This window comes from Notamacropus eugenii, chromosome 5 (genome assembly GCF_028372415.1).
Source record: "Notamacropus eugenii isolate mMacEug1 chromosome 5, mMacEug1.pri_v2, whole genome shotgun sequence".
NCBI classification, from domain to species: domain Eukaryota; kingdom Metazoa; phylum Chordata; class Mammalia; order Diprotodontia; family Macropodidae; genus Notamacropus; species Notamacropus eugenii.
In genome coordinates, this window is record NC_092876.1 from 307026990 (window position 1) to 307045362 (window position 18373).

The following is an 18373-nucleotide window of genomic DNA, read 5'->3' on the forward strand; positions in this document are numbered from 1 at the left end:
CTCTATTCACTTTACCACCTAGCTTCCCATGAGGGAAGGGGTAACCAGAATGCAAGGCATTATGGGGTGGGGGGAGGGGAGAGATGGGGAGAAAATTTGGAACTCAAAATTTTCTGGAAATGAATGTTGAAAACTAAAAATAAATAAACATTAAAAAAAGAAGAAAAAATATGTTTTCATCTCAGAATACCAGGAGCCCAAAGACACAATACCATGAAAAGAAGTTAATGCCATTCCAGGTCTTCTGGCAAGGTTTCTTGGGACCTAAAAAAGACTCACCAGCACTGTCCCAAAATTCAAGTCAAGTGGCATTACATTGTACTATTTTCTGATCACAGAAAATATCATCTCACTTCATGGATAACAAAGGTGGACCTGCTGAAATCACTACTGTAGGAATTCTATTCTCTGTTCCAGACCTCCCTCCAGAAAACTTCTTTTCACATGATTTAAATCTGAGATCTCAGGGACCATCATATTGCAATTCCCCTGACTTTTCTATTTCAAAGGAAAGAATGGTCAAAACATCAATAGCTGCAGGGGACACAGATTGTACTACATAATTTCTAATACTTCATAGATCTAAAGTATAGGAGAACAGAGGTAAAATTAGGAATTTGGGATGGTAGCAGTGTCATATCTGAAGGTTGTTCTTCAGCTGGCACTGGCTCCTAACATTTTTGCTTCAATATCTACTCATTCTCAGCTTCTGTGATTTGGGGGGGTCTTGTGATTCCATTATTCAGTGTGGGGGTACTCCTTGGTGTGGAAATTTCCTCTGCAAATGAAGATCAGCAACTCATCTGCAGCTTATAGAAAGCTGCCTGAGTCCCTGAGAGTTGAATTTTCCCATGGTCACACTTCTGGTAAGAATGAGATAACCTATGTCTTCTTGACTCCAAGGCTGGTCCTCTACTATACCCTGCTTTCAAAAAAAATAACTCTGGGGGGCAGAGCCAAGATGGCAGAGTAGAAAGACACACATACACAGGGTCTCCCCACACAACCCATAAAACACCTGTAGAGAGGGACTCTCAACAAATTCTGGAGCAGCAGAAGTGGAGAACAACAGAGTGGAGGAGATTTCCAGCCCAGGTGACCTGAAAGGCCCACGGGAAACGTCTGTTGCACCGGACATGGAGCGGAGCACGGAGCCCAGCCCATCCTCAGCAGCATGGGAACAGCCCTTGGGGGCAGAATCTCCAGTCGTGGAATCCCCAGTCCCAGCAGCAGGGGGTTCAAAGATCCCTCAACCCACAGGTGCCAAAGGTCAGTGACGAGGTTTTTTCAGCTGGCCAGGAAGGGAGAAGGGCCTTCCATAGCTCCAGCAGCAGGCAGCAGCCCACAGAGGCCACATCAGGCTGGCAGGAGCAGTTCTCAGCCCCTACATCAGCCCACAAACACTGTTGGAGCATAAAAACCCTTGGGGCACCGAGAAGCTGATTCTTGCCTCTGCCCTGTGTGGAGGCCCTGGGCAAGCTGGTCTTTGTCTGGCACTGAATGGTGGCCCTGCCCCCACAGCTTATCTGAAAATCAGCCCCAGTGCTGACTTGGAGGAACTGGAGGCCAGGTGGCTGTGGAGAGGTAACTGCTAAGATTCTGGGCACAAAAATCCCTCTCTGCATCCAGACCAGTACACGCTTGATCGTGCCACCTTGGAGGAACTGAGATCTCACAGATTCCCAGAGTATACCCTACTCTTGACAAAGGACCCAAAAGTCAAGTAACTGGTTGGGAAAAATGCCCAAAAAAGGGAAAAAAAATAAGACTATAGAAGGTTACTTTCTTGGTGAACAGATATCTTCTCCCATCCTTTCAGATGAGGAAGAACAATGCTTACCATCAGGGAAAGACATAAAAGTCAAGGCTTCTATATCCCAAACATCCAAAACAAATCTTCAATGGGCTCAGGCCATGGAAGAGCTCAAAAAGGATTTTGAAAATCAAGTTAGAGAGGTGGAGGAAAAATTGGGAAGAGAAATGAGAGAGATCCAAGAAAAGCATGAAAAGCAGGTCAACACCTTGCTAAAGAAGACCCAAAAAAATGCTGAAGAAAATAACACCTTGAAAAATAGGCTAACTCAATTGGCAAAAGAGGTTCAAAAAGCCAACGAGGAGAAAAATGCTTTAAAAAGCAGAATTAGCCAAATGGAAAAGGAGGTTCAAAAGCTCACTGAAGAAAATAGTTCTTTCAAAATTAGAATGGAACAGATGGAGGCTAATGACTTTATGAGAAACCAAGAAATCACAAAACAAAACCAAAAGAATGAGAAAATGGAAGATAATGTGAAATATCTCATTGGCAAAACAACTGACCTGGAAAACAGATCCAGGAGAGACAATTTAAAAATTATGGGACTACCTGAAAGCCTTGATCAAAAAAAGAGCCTAGACATCATCTTTCATGAAATTATCAAGGAAAACTACCCTGATATTCTAGAACCAGGGGCCAAAATAAATACTGAAAGAATCCACCAATCACCTCCTGAAAGAGATCCAAAAGGAGAAACTCCTAGGAACATTGTGGCCAAATTCCAGAGTTCCCTGTTCAAGGAGAAAATATTGCAAGCAGCTAGAAACAAACAATTCAAGTATTGTGGAAATACAATCAGGATAACACAAGATCTAGGGCATGGAATATGATATTCCAGAGGTCAAAGGAAGTAGGACTAAAACCAAGAATCACCTACCCAGCAAAACTGAGAATACTACTTCAGGGGAAAAAATGGTCTTTCAATGCTATAGAGGACTTTCAAGCATTCTTGATGAAAAGACCAGAGCTGAAAAGAAAATTTGACTTTCAAACACAAGAATGAAGAGAAGCATGAAAAGGTAAACAGCAAAGAGAAGTCATAAGGGACTTACTAAAGTTGAACTGTTTACATTCCTACATGGAAAGACAATATTTGTAACTCCTGAAACTTTTTTCAGTATCTGGGTAGTTGGTAGGATTACACACACACACACACACACACACACACACACACACACACACACACACACAGAGCACAGGGTGAATTGAATAGGATGGGATCATATCTTAAAATAATGAAATTAAGCAGTGAGAGAGAAATATATTGGGAGGAGAAAGGGAGAAATGGAATGGGGCAAATGATCTCTCATAAAAGAGGCAAGTAAAAGACTTTTCAGTGGAGGGAAAAAGAGGGGAGGTGAGAGAAAAAACATGAAGCTTACTCTCATCATATTTGACTAAAGGAAGAAATAAAATGCACGCTCATTTTGGTATGAAAACCCATCTTACAATACTGGATAGTGGAGGAGAAGGGGATAAGCAGGGTGGGGGGGATAATGGAAGGGAGGGCAGTGGGAAGAGGGAGCAATCTTGGGGAGGGATAGGATCAAAAGAGAGAATAGAAGAAACGGGGGTCAGGATAGGATGGAGGGAAATATAGTTAGTCTTACACAACACGACTATTATGGAAGTCATTTGCAAAACCACACAGATATGGCCTATATTGAATTGCTTGCCTTCCCAATGGGAATGAGTGGGGAGGGAGGGATGAAGAGAAGCTGGAACTCAAAGTTTTAGGAGCAACTGTTGAGTATTGTTCTTGCAACTAGGAAATAAGAAATACAGGTAATGGGGTATAGAAATTTATTTTGCCCTTCAGGACTAAAGAGAAGATGGGGATAAGGGATGGAAGGGGATGTTAGAAGGGAGGACAGATTGGTGATAGGGGCAATCAGAATGCTTGGTGTTTTGGGGTGGGGGGAGGGAAGAAATGGGGAGAAAATTTGGAACTCAAAATTTTGTGGAAATGAATGTTGAAAACTTAAATAAATAAATTTAAATACAAAAAAAAATAATTCAATTGTAGACAAATACTTATCTGCACCAGGGTGAGTAAGATTGAAAAGACTTCTATTCCTAATTAATCTTTCTGTAAAATAAGGAATCATTTATTCCCCCCCCAAAATTATCTTATTTCTCTTAAATATATAAGTTTTTATAAACTTTGTACTCTTAAAGTGTTAAAGAAATTCATTTCAGTTTTTAAAGACTTCCTGGCCAAAGAACAACATGAATATTACCAAAAAATTACATAATCTTCATTTGGGATTTGACTTCATTTTTTAAATGACACAGAAAAACTGGAAGGCAAGTTCAGAAAAGAGCAGTAAAAATTATTAAGAGGACAAGTTAAAGGAAACTGGGTTTATTTACCCTGGAGATGACAGAAGTAAACAGATAATTCTGAGAAACAAAATTCTATATGGTGCCAAAATAGCAACTCTTTTGCTTTTTTGACCTACTGAGGGCCTCCAGTACATACAGAAAGAGTGGTCCAAGAGGACCCTAGAAAATCTCTCTTTACTGCTCTCACTTATCTTCCTGGAGTGAATTGTACCGAAGGTTGTAGGCCTCTCCTCTACTCTAAATAATTTGGGTAGAGGTATGTTTTCTTTTCATGAACCTTAGTCTTATTTATTTCCCTTTGGTCCATGTGTCTTCTCTGCCTGTGATTTACAATCAAAAATTGTTAAAGGTAAGATTACCACACAAAGTAGTTCTACCTGATTGAATGAATTTTATTTTGATTATGAATAGTGATTTGCTTACTTGTCTTTAAAACAGTATTTGCCCAGTATGATCAATACACATTTAAATTTTAGTATGCTTAGTGACTTTATACTCCTGCTTTCAAAGAAAGATTTGTGAAAGTGTGAATTGCTGGGCATAATTTCTCAAGACAGACTATAGCCAAAGGATCAGATTAAATATTTGTGAAGCACTTAGTACGGTGCTTTACACATAGTAGGTGCTAAATAAATGCTTATTCTCTTCCATGAAGCTAAAAGATCACAGTTCATAAGACATATGGAATGTTATGTCCCTGTGACTCATTAATCAAAACTAATTTGATTAATAAGTATGTGCATTGTACTAAAGTCTTGCTAACACAATACACATATTTATTAATCAAATCACTCCTTTAACTATCTCCACATCATCTATCACTTTTGTGTTATGTTTCATGATACACAGATTTTCAAGTGTGACCCAAATTCATTTTCCTTGTCAAATATCAGATGACACAAGGCCTCAAACAATTCTGTCCATGCAACCATTTCAGATAAAACCCTTACTTTTGAGCACAACAGACTGTAAAATGTGTCTTATCTTAGTTTTGGAAAGGATGCCAAAGATAGTGGGGACCAAAACACTACCTACCACCTGCTGAAGAAAAGCTCCTAGCAATTTTATCAGCTGTCACCTTCAGAAAGGGCCACAATTGACAGTAAAGCATAAAGATGGCTGCCCGCTGTCTCAACGGCAGGTTATATCTCCATGAATGAGCGGATACACCATACTGCATACACCAGCTGGTGCAATCAATTCAGGAGAATATTACACATGAACTGAGGAGCACTGTTCTTTTATTCTAACAGCTTCTGAAAAAGGGAGGCAAAGCTGGAGGATATGATATGTGCGTGTGCATGTGTGTGAGTGTGAGAATGTGCGCGTGAGTGTGTGTGAGAGAGAGAAAAGCAGAAAGAGAAATAGAGAGAGAGAGAAACACACACACACACACTGTAGTCTCCTCCTTTAGAATGCAAGGTCCCTGAGGGCAGGGGCTACTTCTATTTGCCTTTACATCCCTAGGACTTCGAACAGTAAGAGCTTAATAAATACCTGTTGAATGAGTGTGTTTGGGGGTCAGAGAGGACAAATTGCCTGCCCAAGGAAGAATGCAGTGCATTGTCCTGTATATCTGATTTTAAACATGCCATGATCTCAGCCTGACTCAAATCAATTGCTTGCAAGGTGATTAATCATTGTCTCCTCCTGTGACATTCAAGGTCCTGTTGCCTGTTCTTAGAACATAAGAAATCTAACACTGAAATATGACTCTTGGGCTTTTGTTCTTTTCATGCCTTTTTCACATAGCAGCCACGGGCTTCAGCTGACTTATGGAGTTTATCTCCTTAGTGGTAAGGCTCCATTCCTCACCACTGTCACCAAACCAAGACCAAACACAGCTGCAAAGAGCCTGGTAGAGGAGGACACATGCTCAGAACTCACAGCAGGCAGTGATTTATCACATGGATTAATTGCTCAGAGAGACAGGTTTTCTTTTCGTACTTCTATAAACACAGCCGCTAAAGAACAAAATTAATTTAGCTAATCAGCAAAACCTCATTGCTCTACATGGCAAGACATGGTTTGTTTGTTTTTGACAACTGAGGTTAATGAATCACAGCTCAGCCCCAATCACAGCTGGTGAGATAAACAACACCTCTGGGTGTTACCTGAGGAAAAGGTCTCCACTCAGCTTCCCCCCACCCTCCCCATGTACCTTTTCAGCGTACTCTGAGACAATCTGCTTGATCTCCTCGGAGCGAAGCCCCACAATCTGGCCCACTGCACTTGCAGTCAGTCGGCTCTGGAACCACAGCAAAGAGCATTATTTTAGAAGCAACTTTCACGGAATCACAACTGAGTTCTCTGAATTTTTCTTGCCAAGATAAATGAAGATCTTTTTGTCTAAGACAGGAAATAAGTCCATCATGCTCCTATTTATCACCAAATTTAATGACAGGAAGAGAGTAAATAAGTATCCAAATAGGTGTCCAGGTGAACAACTTATAACAACCACCTCCCTCTACTCCCTTTATTTCAAGTTGCTCACCATCATCATGATCATTAAGCATTTATAGAGCATATTAAAATTTGCAAAGCAAGGTAAACTTGCTATTTTATTTGTCTCACAACCACCCTGTGAAGTAGTTTATTACTTCTGTTTTGTAGATGAGGAAACTGAGGCTCAGAGGAGTTCAATGACTTGCCCAAAGTTATACAGCTAGTAATGGTCACAATCAGGGTTTGAACCCAGGTCTCTCCTAAGTTCAAGAGTGGAACTCTTAATGAGCCAGACTCATCCCTCCCTGGAAAGAAAAGATCCAGTCTATGCAACCCCTCACTTTAAGGGCCATTGAGAAGCTCAGCAGAAAGCTTTTATAGCTGAAAGTGACCTTAGAGATAACTTTGTTCAAAACCATTCATTTTACAGATGAGGAAACTGAGACCCTGAGAGGCTCAAGGTCACAGAGGTGATAAGTGACAGGTCCTCTAATTCTAAATTCAATGCTTTTTCCATGTGCTACCCTGCCAGTCCTCAGAGGGGCAGGTGGGAGGCTTATGATATATTTTGGGAGAAAGAACAAAGAGAATTGAAGAGAGAAGTCAGGGTGATGAGAAGGACAAAGAGAAGAAGAGAAAATGGAGATATATTTAGATGAGCATAAATATACACTACATATATATGTGTGTATATATGCATTTGTATAGATGTATAAACATATGTGTATCTATGTATAAACGCATGTATGTGTACGCATCTGAGAGACAGAGAGAGAAAGAGAGAGTGTAATGAAGAAAAAGTAAAGGTCACTAACAATGGCCTCAGAGCCTCTGACACAGACACCATCAGTTACTCTGCATCTACATTTGGGCCAAGCTCTGCTTCTTACTGACACTGACTGTGTGACTTTAATCAAGCTACTTCTCACCCCTGGGCCTCAATTTCCACACCTGTAAAATGCCTACAAATGAAATCCCACTTAAGCAGAGGTAGAGAAGGAATTTGGGTTTGGGGAAGAATAAAAAGCAATAAAACAACTGCTTCATTTTCAATTAAAGAGGAAGTTAGGGCGGCACAGTGAATAGAGCTCTCCACTTGGGAGCTAGGAAAACCTGAGTTCAAATCCCATCTGTCTCAGACACTTAGTTGTGGGATCCTGGGCAAGTCACTTAATCACAGAGCCTCAGTTTTCTCATCTATAAATAGGGATAACAACAAACCTCTCTCATAGGATTGTTATCAGGACCAAATTATAAAATATATAAAGATTTTGTGAACCTTAAAGCATATATTAAAAGTATATATAAAAGCTAGCACTTTATACTAGCACTTTACAACAAGTTGAAAAGTAAAATTTTTTGACACAGGTATATGAGGTTGTCACAGATAAGGACTGCCAGTCTACAAATATCAATACTTCAGATGGAAATCAACACTGGAAATGACATCAATAGCTATTTTTTTCAATTGTTGGGTCATGCCTTTTGCCATACAAATGGCTACTGAATGAAAATATAAGATATAAGGAAATAAGGCGCTGGGGGATATATAAAAGATACTTCTATAGGAGAAAGTCCATATAGAGATAGAGATACTGTTTTCCCAGAACATAGGAAGTACCTAAATATTCCCATTGCCACTTACCTCTCCTGTTGCCATAGCAGCCATTTTAGTCATCAGGGTTTCAATATGGCGCTGATGAAAGAAAAATGACAGAAACAGTGAGCAGCCTATAAACTTTAAAACTATAAACTATTATACTTGAAGAATGCAATGTGACTCTTTGTGATGGAATTTGGGAACTTTCTTTCCCTTCAGTCAATTCAATTTTTTAATGATGTAAAATGAGCTAAGTTGGAAATATGACTATAATGAAATGACCACCTTGCACCTTCTGGCTACAGGAAGGGACTAACCATTTTAGAAAGCTAGAGATGAAAGTCAAATTTCTTCCACGCTGGCTCAAATTCAACCCTAAGCTTTCTTTCTACATGGGTCACACACCTCTTCGGCAGCTTGAAGCTCATCTTCATCAAGGGATTTTCCTGACCCTGAGAACCCTGAAGGCAACACCATTTTCTTGTCCTCAGTCTGTGAAAAACATAAGTAAAACCTGTTAGTGCCAAAGTACTGATTGTGTTAAAAAAAAAAAAAAAGATGAAAGGATGTCATAATTCAATTAGAAATAAATACTTCCCTGTATAGCTAATTCTCTACTCCTGTATGTCTCCCCAAATCCATCATAAACTACTTCAAGTGCCTCTGTTTCTCAGTATCTCCCTACAGTGCTTTCCACAACATCTCAAATGCAGCAAGAACTCAACAAAGATTTGTTGTTGATCAGGACATGATGCTAAGAGAAAAAGGCACAAATAACATTATAAGAAAATATAAGCTCCTTGAGGACAGGGACTGTCAAAATAGTACCTGATAAAGTATCAAAGGGGCATTATAGAAAATCACTGCCATGAGAACTCAGAAGAGTGAGAAACCACTTTTGGGCCAATGAATCTTGAAGGACAGAGAGAATATGAAAAAATGAAGAGAAGGGGGAATGATGTTTTGACACCTGCCAAAAAGGTAGCAGGAATCTTCATGGGCAAGAAAGAGCAAGTGGCATTAGGAGGGAGTGACCAAAGAGTGACCAAAGAGATATGATCCCTTTATCCTCTCAACACTAGAACACACCTTGGAGCAGTGATTCTCAAACCTTTTAAGAACTGCTGACTAATTTTACTAATATTTTAGTTTAAAGTTCTCTTGTAAATCGGATCTTTAAAAAAAACAACATAAAGCCCTATCATGATATATCTGTAAGAAGGACCTGGAGCTTCTATAACAGAATACACTAGACTCTATTGAAACACTAACCGACTGGCCAACTTTCTTTCTGGCCTAGTTCATGTTATGGGGTTGTTTTTGGTAATGTGTGAGGGGGCAGAAGGGTAGGGGATAGTTTTGGGTTTTGGACTAGATCAGCAATTTAATTGGTATAGGAAACTCTCAGTGAAGAAATTCCCTTTAACAATGCAGTTCAACAAACAGACTGCAATTTATAATCATAAGAGAGTTGTCTGAGACACTTGCTTGGAGAGCCAGTATATCTGAAGAAAAGACTTGAACCCAGGTCTCCAGACTTGGAGGTCAGCTCTCTATACATTACACAACATTGCCATGCATAGATTATGATCTATAAACAGATACATCAATGAGCTACTGAAATTCCAGACTCAGAGATAATACTTTTTAGTTTTTCTTAGAAAAGTAGAAATCACTTTGTAAAATAACTATTCTAGGTCAATATTTTATTTAATCTCTTTCTAATTATTCTAATCTAATCTAATTATTCTTGCCTTTATCTCTATTTTAGGTGCATTAGACTGAGATTAGAGAGTCCCTCAGAGTTGGGACTATATATAATTCTTATTCTGTACTCCAAAGGCCTAATATAGGGGTGCCCAAAAGAAAGACAGCTGAAGCCTCTGGCCAATGTGAGTTTGAAATGCCTGTAGGTAGTGAGGAGAACAGAGGTAAAGGCTGCTGGTATGTCTCTTTCCCTTCATTTTAATGGCAAGATTGATTTCCCTCCCAGCAGTCAATGACCTTGACTGTCAGTCCTATCACTCAACTCTAACTGATATGAAGACTTCAGAGGCAGCATGCTCTTGTGGAGGGAGCACTGAACATGGAACTGGGAGACTTCATTTCCAAGCAAGGATCCTGCCCTAACTAGCTGTGAGAAAACTAGGCAAGTCACTTAGCCCTCTAGGCCTCATTTTCCTTGTTGATAAAATCAGGATAGTGCCACCTGTATTGTTTCCCTTAGAGTTGTGGTAAGGAAAGCTTCTTTTTTCAATAAACTAACAGTAAAATACCACATACATGCCAGTTACTATTATGTGGACAACAAAGTGACTGCTCATTACAAAAAGTAAGGAATCTCTGGCCCACGCCACCAAGATGGAGGCTGAACAAGTAACTGATGATCAAAAATTTCATTCTTGAGATAATTAAAAGTTCTCTTCCTTTTTCATCTCATTGGAGTAAAGAGGAAGTAGATAGGTAGACTGTTAAATACTTTTTCAGACCTGGTCTTGTTGTTGGTCAGCTTTGTTGAACAGTTTTGCTTTGTTGCATGGAAGGGTTTTGATGAAAGGTGGGTATACCGGGAAGTAATTGTAGCATAAAAAAAAGCACCAGTTAAACTCTGAGAGGCAGTTGTGTTCTCCTCTCTTTAAAAAAGGAGAAGAAAAAATAGGAAAGGAAAGGAAAGATCCTAACATTACAAGATTAAGAGCTGGAAGGGACTTGAAAAGCTATTTAGCACAGTCCCTTCATTTTACAAATGAGGAAATTGAGGCTCAGAGAAGTGAAATGACTTGCTCATGTCCATACAGGTAGTAAATGGCAACATGGACATTTGAACTAAAGTCCTCTGACTCCAAAACCAACCATCACTCTGCTACGGCACAAGGGTCTTCTACAATCAATGTTAAAGAAGTGAGTCTATGGATTATTTAAAATTGTTTTACCTTCTCTCCATCTTCACTTAATATAGAATGTTTTGTTTTTAATTAGTAGCTATTTCATTTCTTACCTTCTCTGTTTTGCTCTGTCTACTTAATCCATATCGCCTACATGCAAAAAAAAGGGGGGGAGAGCATCAGTTAAATGATTATTTTAAAATTCATGTTTGCCTCTAGATTTCACCTATGAAAAGTTCATTTTGCACAGATATTCCAAGAAAGCTGACACATCAAAACAGCACAAACATTTTTGCTCCTGAAAGTCAAAAGATGAAATACCTTGGCCTTCCTAATGTCCTGGTGAAAGAAGAAAACTGTCTACTAGCAAAAGAGATCTTAATTTTTAATTTTGGTAAAGAACAAGCCTTTCTTAAAATGTGATCAGCACAAAAAAAAAAATCAAAACAAATAAAAAAAAACAATGAATACACAGAATGAAGATCTAAATGACTTTTTACACTAAATATGCTTTACTGACAAACCAGCAAATGGGAGTTTTTCATTACGCTACATGTTTATTGCTTCTGCAGTTTCAACATGGCCAGCCCATTGCTTCAATCACTAGAGGCATAGGATCATACAGTTAAAGATTGCTCCCTGTAGGGAAAGGGTTAGGTTAGAATAAAGAAAAAATAAAAAGGGGGAAAATGCCCTATTTAAATAATTCTCTGTATTTATTCAAACAAAATGGGTAACTTATTAATACTACTCAGTTTCCAGTTCAATGTTTATACTCAATCTGTCATGCCAGTGATTTAGTTTTATTTTAGGAAAGTCCAGATTAAGGAAAATGCACAAATACACGTTAATTTCTATACCAGCATTTAATAAAAAATTCATGCTAGGCAAAAGCTAGAAAAAGAACAAGAACAACAAAAAATTAATCTTACCTTTTAAATATAGCTTAGGTAGAAACATATAACTAAAAAAAATTTCTTTAAAGCCAATCTTGCTGTTCTAGATACTGAAAGTCATTCACAATCTCTAAACATAACTAATAATGCAGATCAAAAAAAGGAAGATGTTGCCTAGGTCCAAGATAGGTATGTAATTTGGATATAAAGCCTTATTACACACAAGCAAATTATGGAAGTATGAAAGAAATTACCTGTCAGATATAAGGATGGGGGTAGAGGTTCATATACAAACAAGATACAGAGGTTTACATGAGATAAAGTGAGAAATTTTAATTACATTAAGTTAAAAAATTTTTGCACAAACAAAACCAATGCAGCCAAAATTAGAAGAAATGCAGGAAACTGGAGGAAAGATTTTTACAGCAAATTTCTCTGATAAAGGTCCCATTTTTCAACTACATAAAGAACTGAGTCAAATTTATGAGAATAGGAGCCATTCCCCAATTGATAAATGGTCAAAGGATATGAACAGGTAGTTTTCAGGGGAAGAAATAAAAGCTATCAATAGTCATATGAAAAAATGCTCTAAGTCACAAATAATTAGAGAAATGCAAATTAAAACAACTCTGAGGTACCATCAGACTGGATAACATGGCAGAGAAGAAAAATAATAATTGCTAGAGGGGATGTGGGAAAACTGGTACACAAATGCACTGCTGGAGTTTGTGAACTGTTCTTACCATTTTGCAGAACAATTTGGAACTATGCCCAAAGAACTAAACAACTGTGTATATCCTTTGACCCAGTAATATAATTTCTAGATCTATACCCCAAGGAGATCAAAGGAAAAGGACCCATATGTACAAAAATACTTATAGCAGCTCTTTTTGTGGTAAAGAACTGAAAACTGAAGGAATGCCCATCATTTGGGGAATGGCTAAACAAGCTATGGTTTATGAGTATGATGGAATACTATCAAGCTAAATAAATAATGATAGGGATGGTTTCAGAAAAACCTTGGAAGACTTCTATGAACTGCTACAAAGTAAAGTGAGAACCAGAACATTCTACATACTAACAGTAACATTGGAAAGATAATCAGCATTTAAAGATTTAGCAATTCTGATCAACAGAGACCCAACACAACTCCTGATGTAAAAAGCTATTCACCTCCTAATGGGTGGGAGAGGGGATGAAGGAAGGGAAAGAATTTGGAACTGAAAATAAAAATAAAGTTAAAAAAATTATGCAAAGCACCGAGAGAAGTACTAGTGATAAAAACACAAGGAAGCAAGACAACCTCTGCCTTCCAGGGATTTCCCACATTCAAAGGGGGAAGACAACATATAAAGGGGAGCTGAAAAGATCAAAGCTTGCATTTCATGGGCACAGTCCATGGTTCTAGTGGGAGGGGAGTAAGAATAATGGCTACAGTTCAGGCAATATGGTGTGAAGATGGCTAGGGAATCACTGTAAAAACAAGAATTCAAACTCTATGTCTCCAAGCCAAATATGACAAAAAGTCCCCCCATAAGCTTTGTGTCTCCAGAAATGCCCCTTCCTAGGCAGAGGGGACACCTATAAGCAGGAGTAAGTTTACAGCAAACACATAAATAACCCTCTACAAAGAACTTTCTTTCCAACCACAAATACGACAGGTAATACAAATACCACTATTTGCCAACTTACAGATGATAAAACAGGTTCAAAGAGCCTGACAGCCCAAGCTCACATGGCTAGTAAGTATCTGAGCCAGCACTTGAACCCAGGTGTACTTACTCGAAGAGCAGTGCCCTGTCCACAACACCAGGCTATCTTTCTATTTCCTTCCTCAAAGCACCTGGTGATTTTTCTAAAAAAAAAATGAATAAGCCAAACCAAGCCAAAAAACCCACAGGTGCACTCTGCATGTAGAAAAGCAACCTCCATCCCCATCCCCAGCACTGATCTGGCTTTCTGTTCCAGAGCTCAGAGCCTCTATTCTTTTCACAAATCAAGGGAAGCCTGATGCAGCATAAAAACTGGTCTTACCATTTCCTTCCCTGTGCAATCTGCAGTATTGGTATTGCGGTAGTAAAGAAAGTGCTAGACCTGAATCAACTCACCAACTTCTTGATTTTCAACAAAATAATGAGAAGTCCCACTATGAGTCTGCCTGTACAAAGGAAAGCCAAGCTGATTTCAAATTTATTTCAACTACACTATTATTTTGGCTTCATCCTTGTTATCCCCTTCTCCACTGCCCACTGGCCATTCATTCTCCCTTGGTGTCTCTCTGAAGTCCCAACTTGCTCTCAGCTTTCTATCGAGGTGTCAGCTCCTCTCTCTGCAGTCCTCATGAATCATGTCTGTAAATTCTGGGACATCAGTGCTACCTTTTCCTTATCAGAAAAACAAGGACCTCTGGTGGGAAATATAAGGGACATCTAGCTTTGAAGCAACGAAACAGTGTACCTTAGTATGGGGAAAACGTTGAAATGTAGATAGTACACTCTAAGATCCATGAGGGCAGAGATTATTTTTCATTTTGTCTTAAAGACTTAGTTTCTCAAACAGCACCTTTAAAATGGGCTTGAACATTAGCTCTTTCATACTTCTGATCTGGGCAAGGATTCATGTGAACTTCAACTGTCTTGCCTTTAAAAGGAGGAGTCTGAACTGCATCATCTTTAAAGTTTATTTCCAGCCCTAAAATTCTATGGTTCTATGAATCTAAGCTTGAGCATAGGATATGTATAGTTAAATAAGGGAAAAAATGATGTGACACACTAATTAATAAAATATGTAGATTTAATTTTAATTAATTCACCAAACATTTACTGAAGATTCAGAATGTGAAATCTCATTGCTGGGTACTATGACAACCACAAAAGAAATAGAAGAAATTCGATTCAACAAATCATCTATTGGTACTATATGCTAGGATTTAAAGGCATCTGAAAGGTAATACATGTTACATTAGAGAAGGCCTTTAAAGGTAATATGTAATCAAGAATTTGACCATGTAGGTCAAAGGGCTGTGTGGTAGAGTAGAAATGGTGCTAGATTTGTAGTCAGTGGGCCTGGGTTTGAACCCCGACTCTACTACACACTACCTATGTGACCCCAAGAAAATCACTTAATCTCTCTGGGCCTCCATTTTTTCACCTGCAAAAATGAGGGAGTTTGATGGCTTCTGAGATGCCCTCTGGCTCTAAATCTATGACTGATCCTATGATGGAGAGTGAAAAGTAGGGCTATTCAGGGCAGGAATATTGGAGAAAGTCAATCTTACAAGAAAGCTAAAATTTGAACTGGCAGTGAAGAAAGTAAAACAATTTCAAGAAAAGAAGTGAAATAAAAATAAAGTTCTTTTGTTTCATTATTTATTCAAAATGACATGTTGTCTATTTGAGCAATCTCTTTTGCTTAGGATGTAGTATTAAATAGCAAACAGGCATATTTTTCCTTCTGTATTTAACAACTAAGTAATATATTTCCAAGGATGAGCAAAATGTTTACTAATAACAGTGTGACTGGTGTTCATGTTTTCCTGGAGACCAGGGAATGTACAGAGGGATTTTTCAGATGCTCTTATGCTCTCACTCCCAATTAGACCAAGAAACCTGGCAGGGCTCTTTCTGTATTCTCGGTCCCATTGCCTACTTCTATGAGTCCATAAACAAATTATTCTGCCTCCTCTCTCTAAGTAAAATGGGAAGAATGGCCCAAGTTCTCCAAGATTACATAAGATTTACTGAATATTTCAGCAAATCCGTCAATCTATCCCATGCTTGGAACTCTGCAGAGACAAGGCCATGAGGGATTAACGTTATTTAAGCATCTCCAGTTCTTACTCACTGTAAGCTCTTCCAAAGAATATAAAAAACTTCCTGCTCTATAAATTTTCCTCCTTCTAAGTCATGTATGACATCTGGTAAGATTTCTATGGGTAGTCTCTGGGGTTTGCACTGCCAGTGGTTAAAGTTTTTACAACGGGGAAGATTGCTGGGAGTTGCTGAGTACTCACACAGCTCTGTGGCCTGGAATGTTGGCACCCTACATCATTTGGCATTAGTGGTACTGACAGCAAAGTATCCTTTTCCTCTGTGAAGTGACAGGAAAAACAGAAACCAAAAAACACATTATTACCCAGGCATGGCTCTCTCAGATTCAACCAGGGCTTGCCCACAGTAAGTAGGCAAATTTTGTCTTTAAACTACTCCAAGAAACAGGAAGTCTTGATGTAAAGGTATGACTCCAATGGTATAATTTCAGAAACCAAGATATGTTAAAGGGCAAAGATGCACTGGAACAGAAGCCCATTTCTTGGTTTCTTATTATATTATTTATAGGACCAGTGTTGAATTTAGCTAATTTGTCATACTGCCTAATTCAATATCTGAAATCCAAGCCTCCAACTTAAAAGATCTAATTTGCAAGGGAATTAGTTTAAGGCCCAGTTGGGCATGTAGACATCCACCCTGGATAGTCCACAAAGCAGATAATCAAGAGTTGACTAGTAAAGAAATGTTTCCTATCAGATGTGGATAATATTACAGGAGCAATAGCCACGTATGGCTTGGAAAGACAGCCAGATGCCTTCAAAGCAATTTGATTTTGGTATCAATAGCAACTACTAAAGAAAATAAATATTTTAATTATGGTGAAAAGTTACAAAAATAAAGTTCAATTTCATCCCTGTTCCAGGGAGATTTATTGGCAGAGAGAACAATCTGATATGTCTTCTGATCTCTCCAAGAGATGTTAGTCAAAGAGGGCTGTTAGTGCAAGTTACCACACTGAGGGCCTGGTTAGGAGAGAAGAGGATGCAAAAAAAGGAAGCCATTACTGTTCCCAGAACAAATCAAGTAGAGCAAAGAGAAATACTCACATTGCAGAATCAGTAAATCTAAGAAGAAAACACACATAAGGCACAAAGGGAAACTGAAGGTCAAGACCTAGTGTCAAAAGAAAGAGGTAAAGGCAGAGAATAATCTTACAGAACTAAAGGTTGGTCAACTAGAACTGAGCGACTTAGTTTAACAGAACAAAACAAGGCTAACTGAGTGAGAAAGTCACATTTCCTTCTTCCAAATTCTTCCTTTTCACTTAAAACAGCACCTAAAGGAAACTGAAATTTTTCTTTTTCCTATTGTTATAGTACACATAGAATAATGGACTTTATTTTTTGTCTTCTCTCAGCTCTTTAGAGAAGTACAATAACAAATGACTGAAGCATGAAATCCAAAAGCATTAGGAAGCTCTAAAAATGCCAACCAAACCCATTCCCTATAGAGAGGGGAAAGTAAAAAAAAAAAATCCTTGTAAGAGGCACAATTAGTTGTTCCACATTTATGATTCCTATTTCCTATTCCAGGAATCTCAACTATGAATCCTACATCTGGCTCCATTAGTATTACAGAGCCTACCCACAGAACACATACAAAATTTCACACCAGAAAGCAAAATTCCAATGTTAGGAAATCTCATGATATAAAATTAGGAACTGAACACAGCCAACCCTTCCAACTAATGAGCAACTTAATGACAAGATTCCAATTGAGGAATTTAAATTGGAAACTTTTACTAAAGAAGCAGTCTGCCTAGTGTCTTTTATTATACCTGCCATATTCCAAAAGTGTAGTATGGACTCGAGACTCTTCATCTAGCAGCTCTTCAGCTCCCTTCTGACGCCTGTATTTCCGACGTGGTTTGTAAACATCCTGAAAAGCCAATCAGAAATTCAAATTGTCAAGCACAGAAAAGGACAAGTCTGAGCTTCAAGGATAGTGTAATAATCCATAAAAGTCTGTGATCTCCCAGATGTGGGTAACCCGTCACAGTCTGTGTCATCCCATACTGGATGACTATTGACCATGTCTTTACCCCACGTTTGTCAGCATTCACCAGCTGTGCTGGGGACCTTGCACTCATTTTCTTGATATCGTGCATATGAATGAAGAAATCATCAAAAAAAGAAGCTATTTCTTTTCTCTCCATTCTTTCCCAAATCAAACATGGTATGTTATGATTTTTGCTATGCAGAATCTAATCCTAATCATGTGAATCTGCTGGTCATCTGGTTGTCAATATACTGTTTGTAGACATACCTTTGTGCTGCCTCACTCAGGCAGCACAAAGATTTTACAAAGTTATTGCCCTGAGGAAAAATAAAGACAAGTATGAAATACAGGAAAATATGTGTGGTAAAATAAAAATTAGACAAAATTCAACTAAATAAAACCCTCACTTACCAAGGGCTGCTTGCCCATGGTCCACTTCAACAAATTACAAAAATTTACAGGATGGTATTGTGTTGAATCTCTTTCATACTGGGCCCAATATCCCATAGCTTATGCTTTTGACCTGATTCAGAAACACCAATTATCAGCATAATGTCTCT

At 38.6% G+C, this 18373-nt stretch overlaps 1 protein-coding gene across 2 annotated transcripts in view; it reads right to left on the reverse strand.

The window, feature by feature from the left end:
• Positions 1-18373, reverse strand: part of CCDC93 (CCC complex scaffolding subunit CCDC93) — a 122985-nt gene that overhangs the window by 74536 nt on the left and 30076 nt on the right. For both annotated transcript variants that reach the window (XR_011967849.1, XM_072613295.1), the window contains exons 7-11: positions 17593-17693; positions 11203-11239; positions 8610-8696; positions 8250-8300; positions 6321-6407 (exon numbers count right to left, since the gene is read on the reverse strand). Coding sequence is in view for 1 of the 2 variants with exons in the window: in XM_072613295.1 (XP_072469396.1) it covers positions 6321-6407; positions 8250-8300; positions 8610-8696; positions 11203-11239; positions 17593-17693 (363 nt within the window). In the remaining variant the exon portion in view is untranslated. The remainder of the gene's footprint in view (positions 1-6320; positions 6408-8249; positions 8301-8609; positions 8697-11202; positions 11240-17592; positions 17694-18373) is intronic.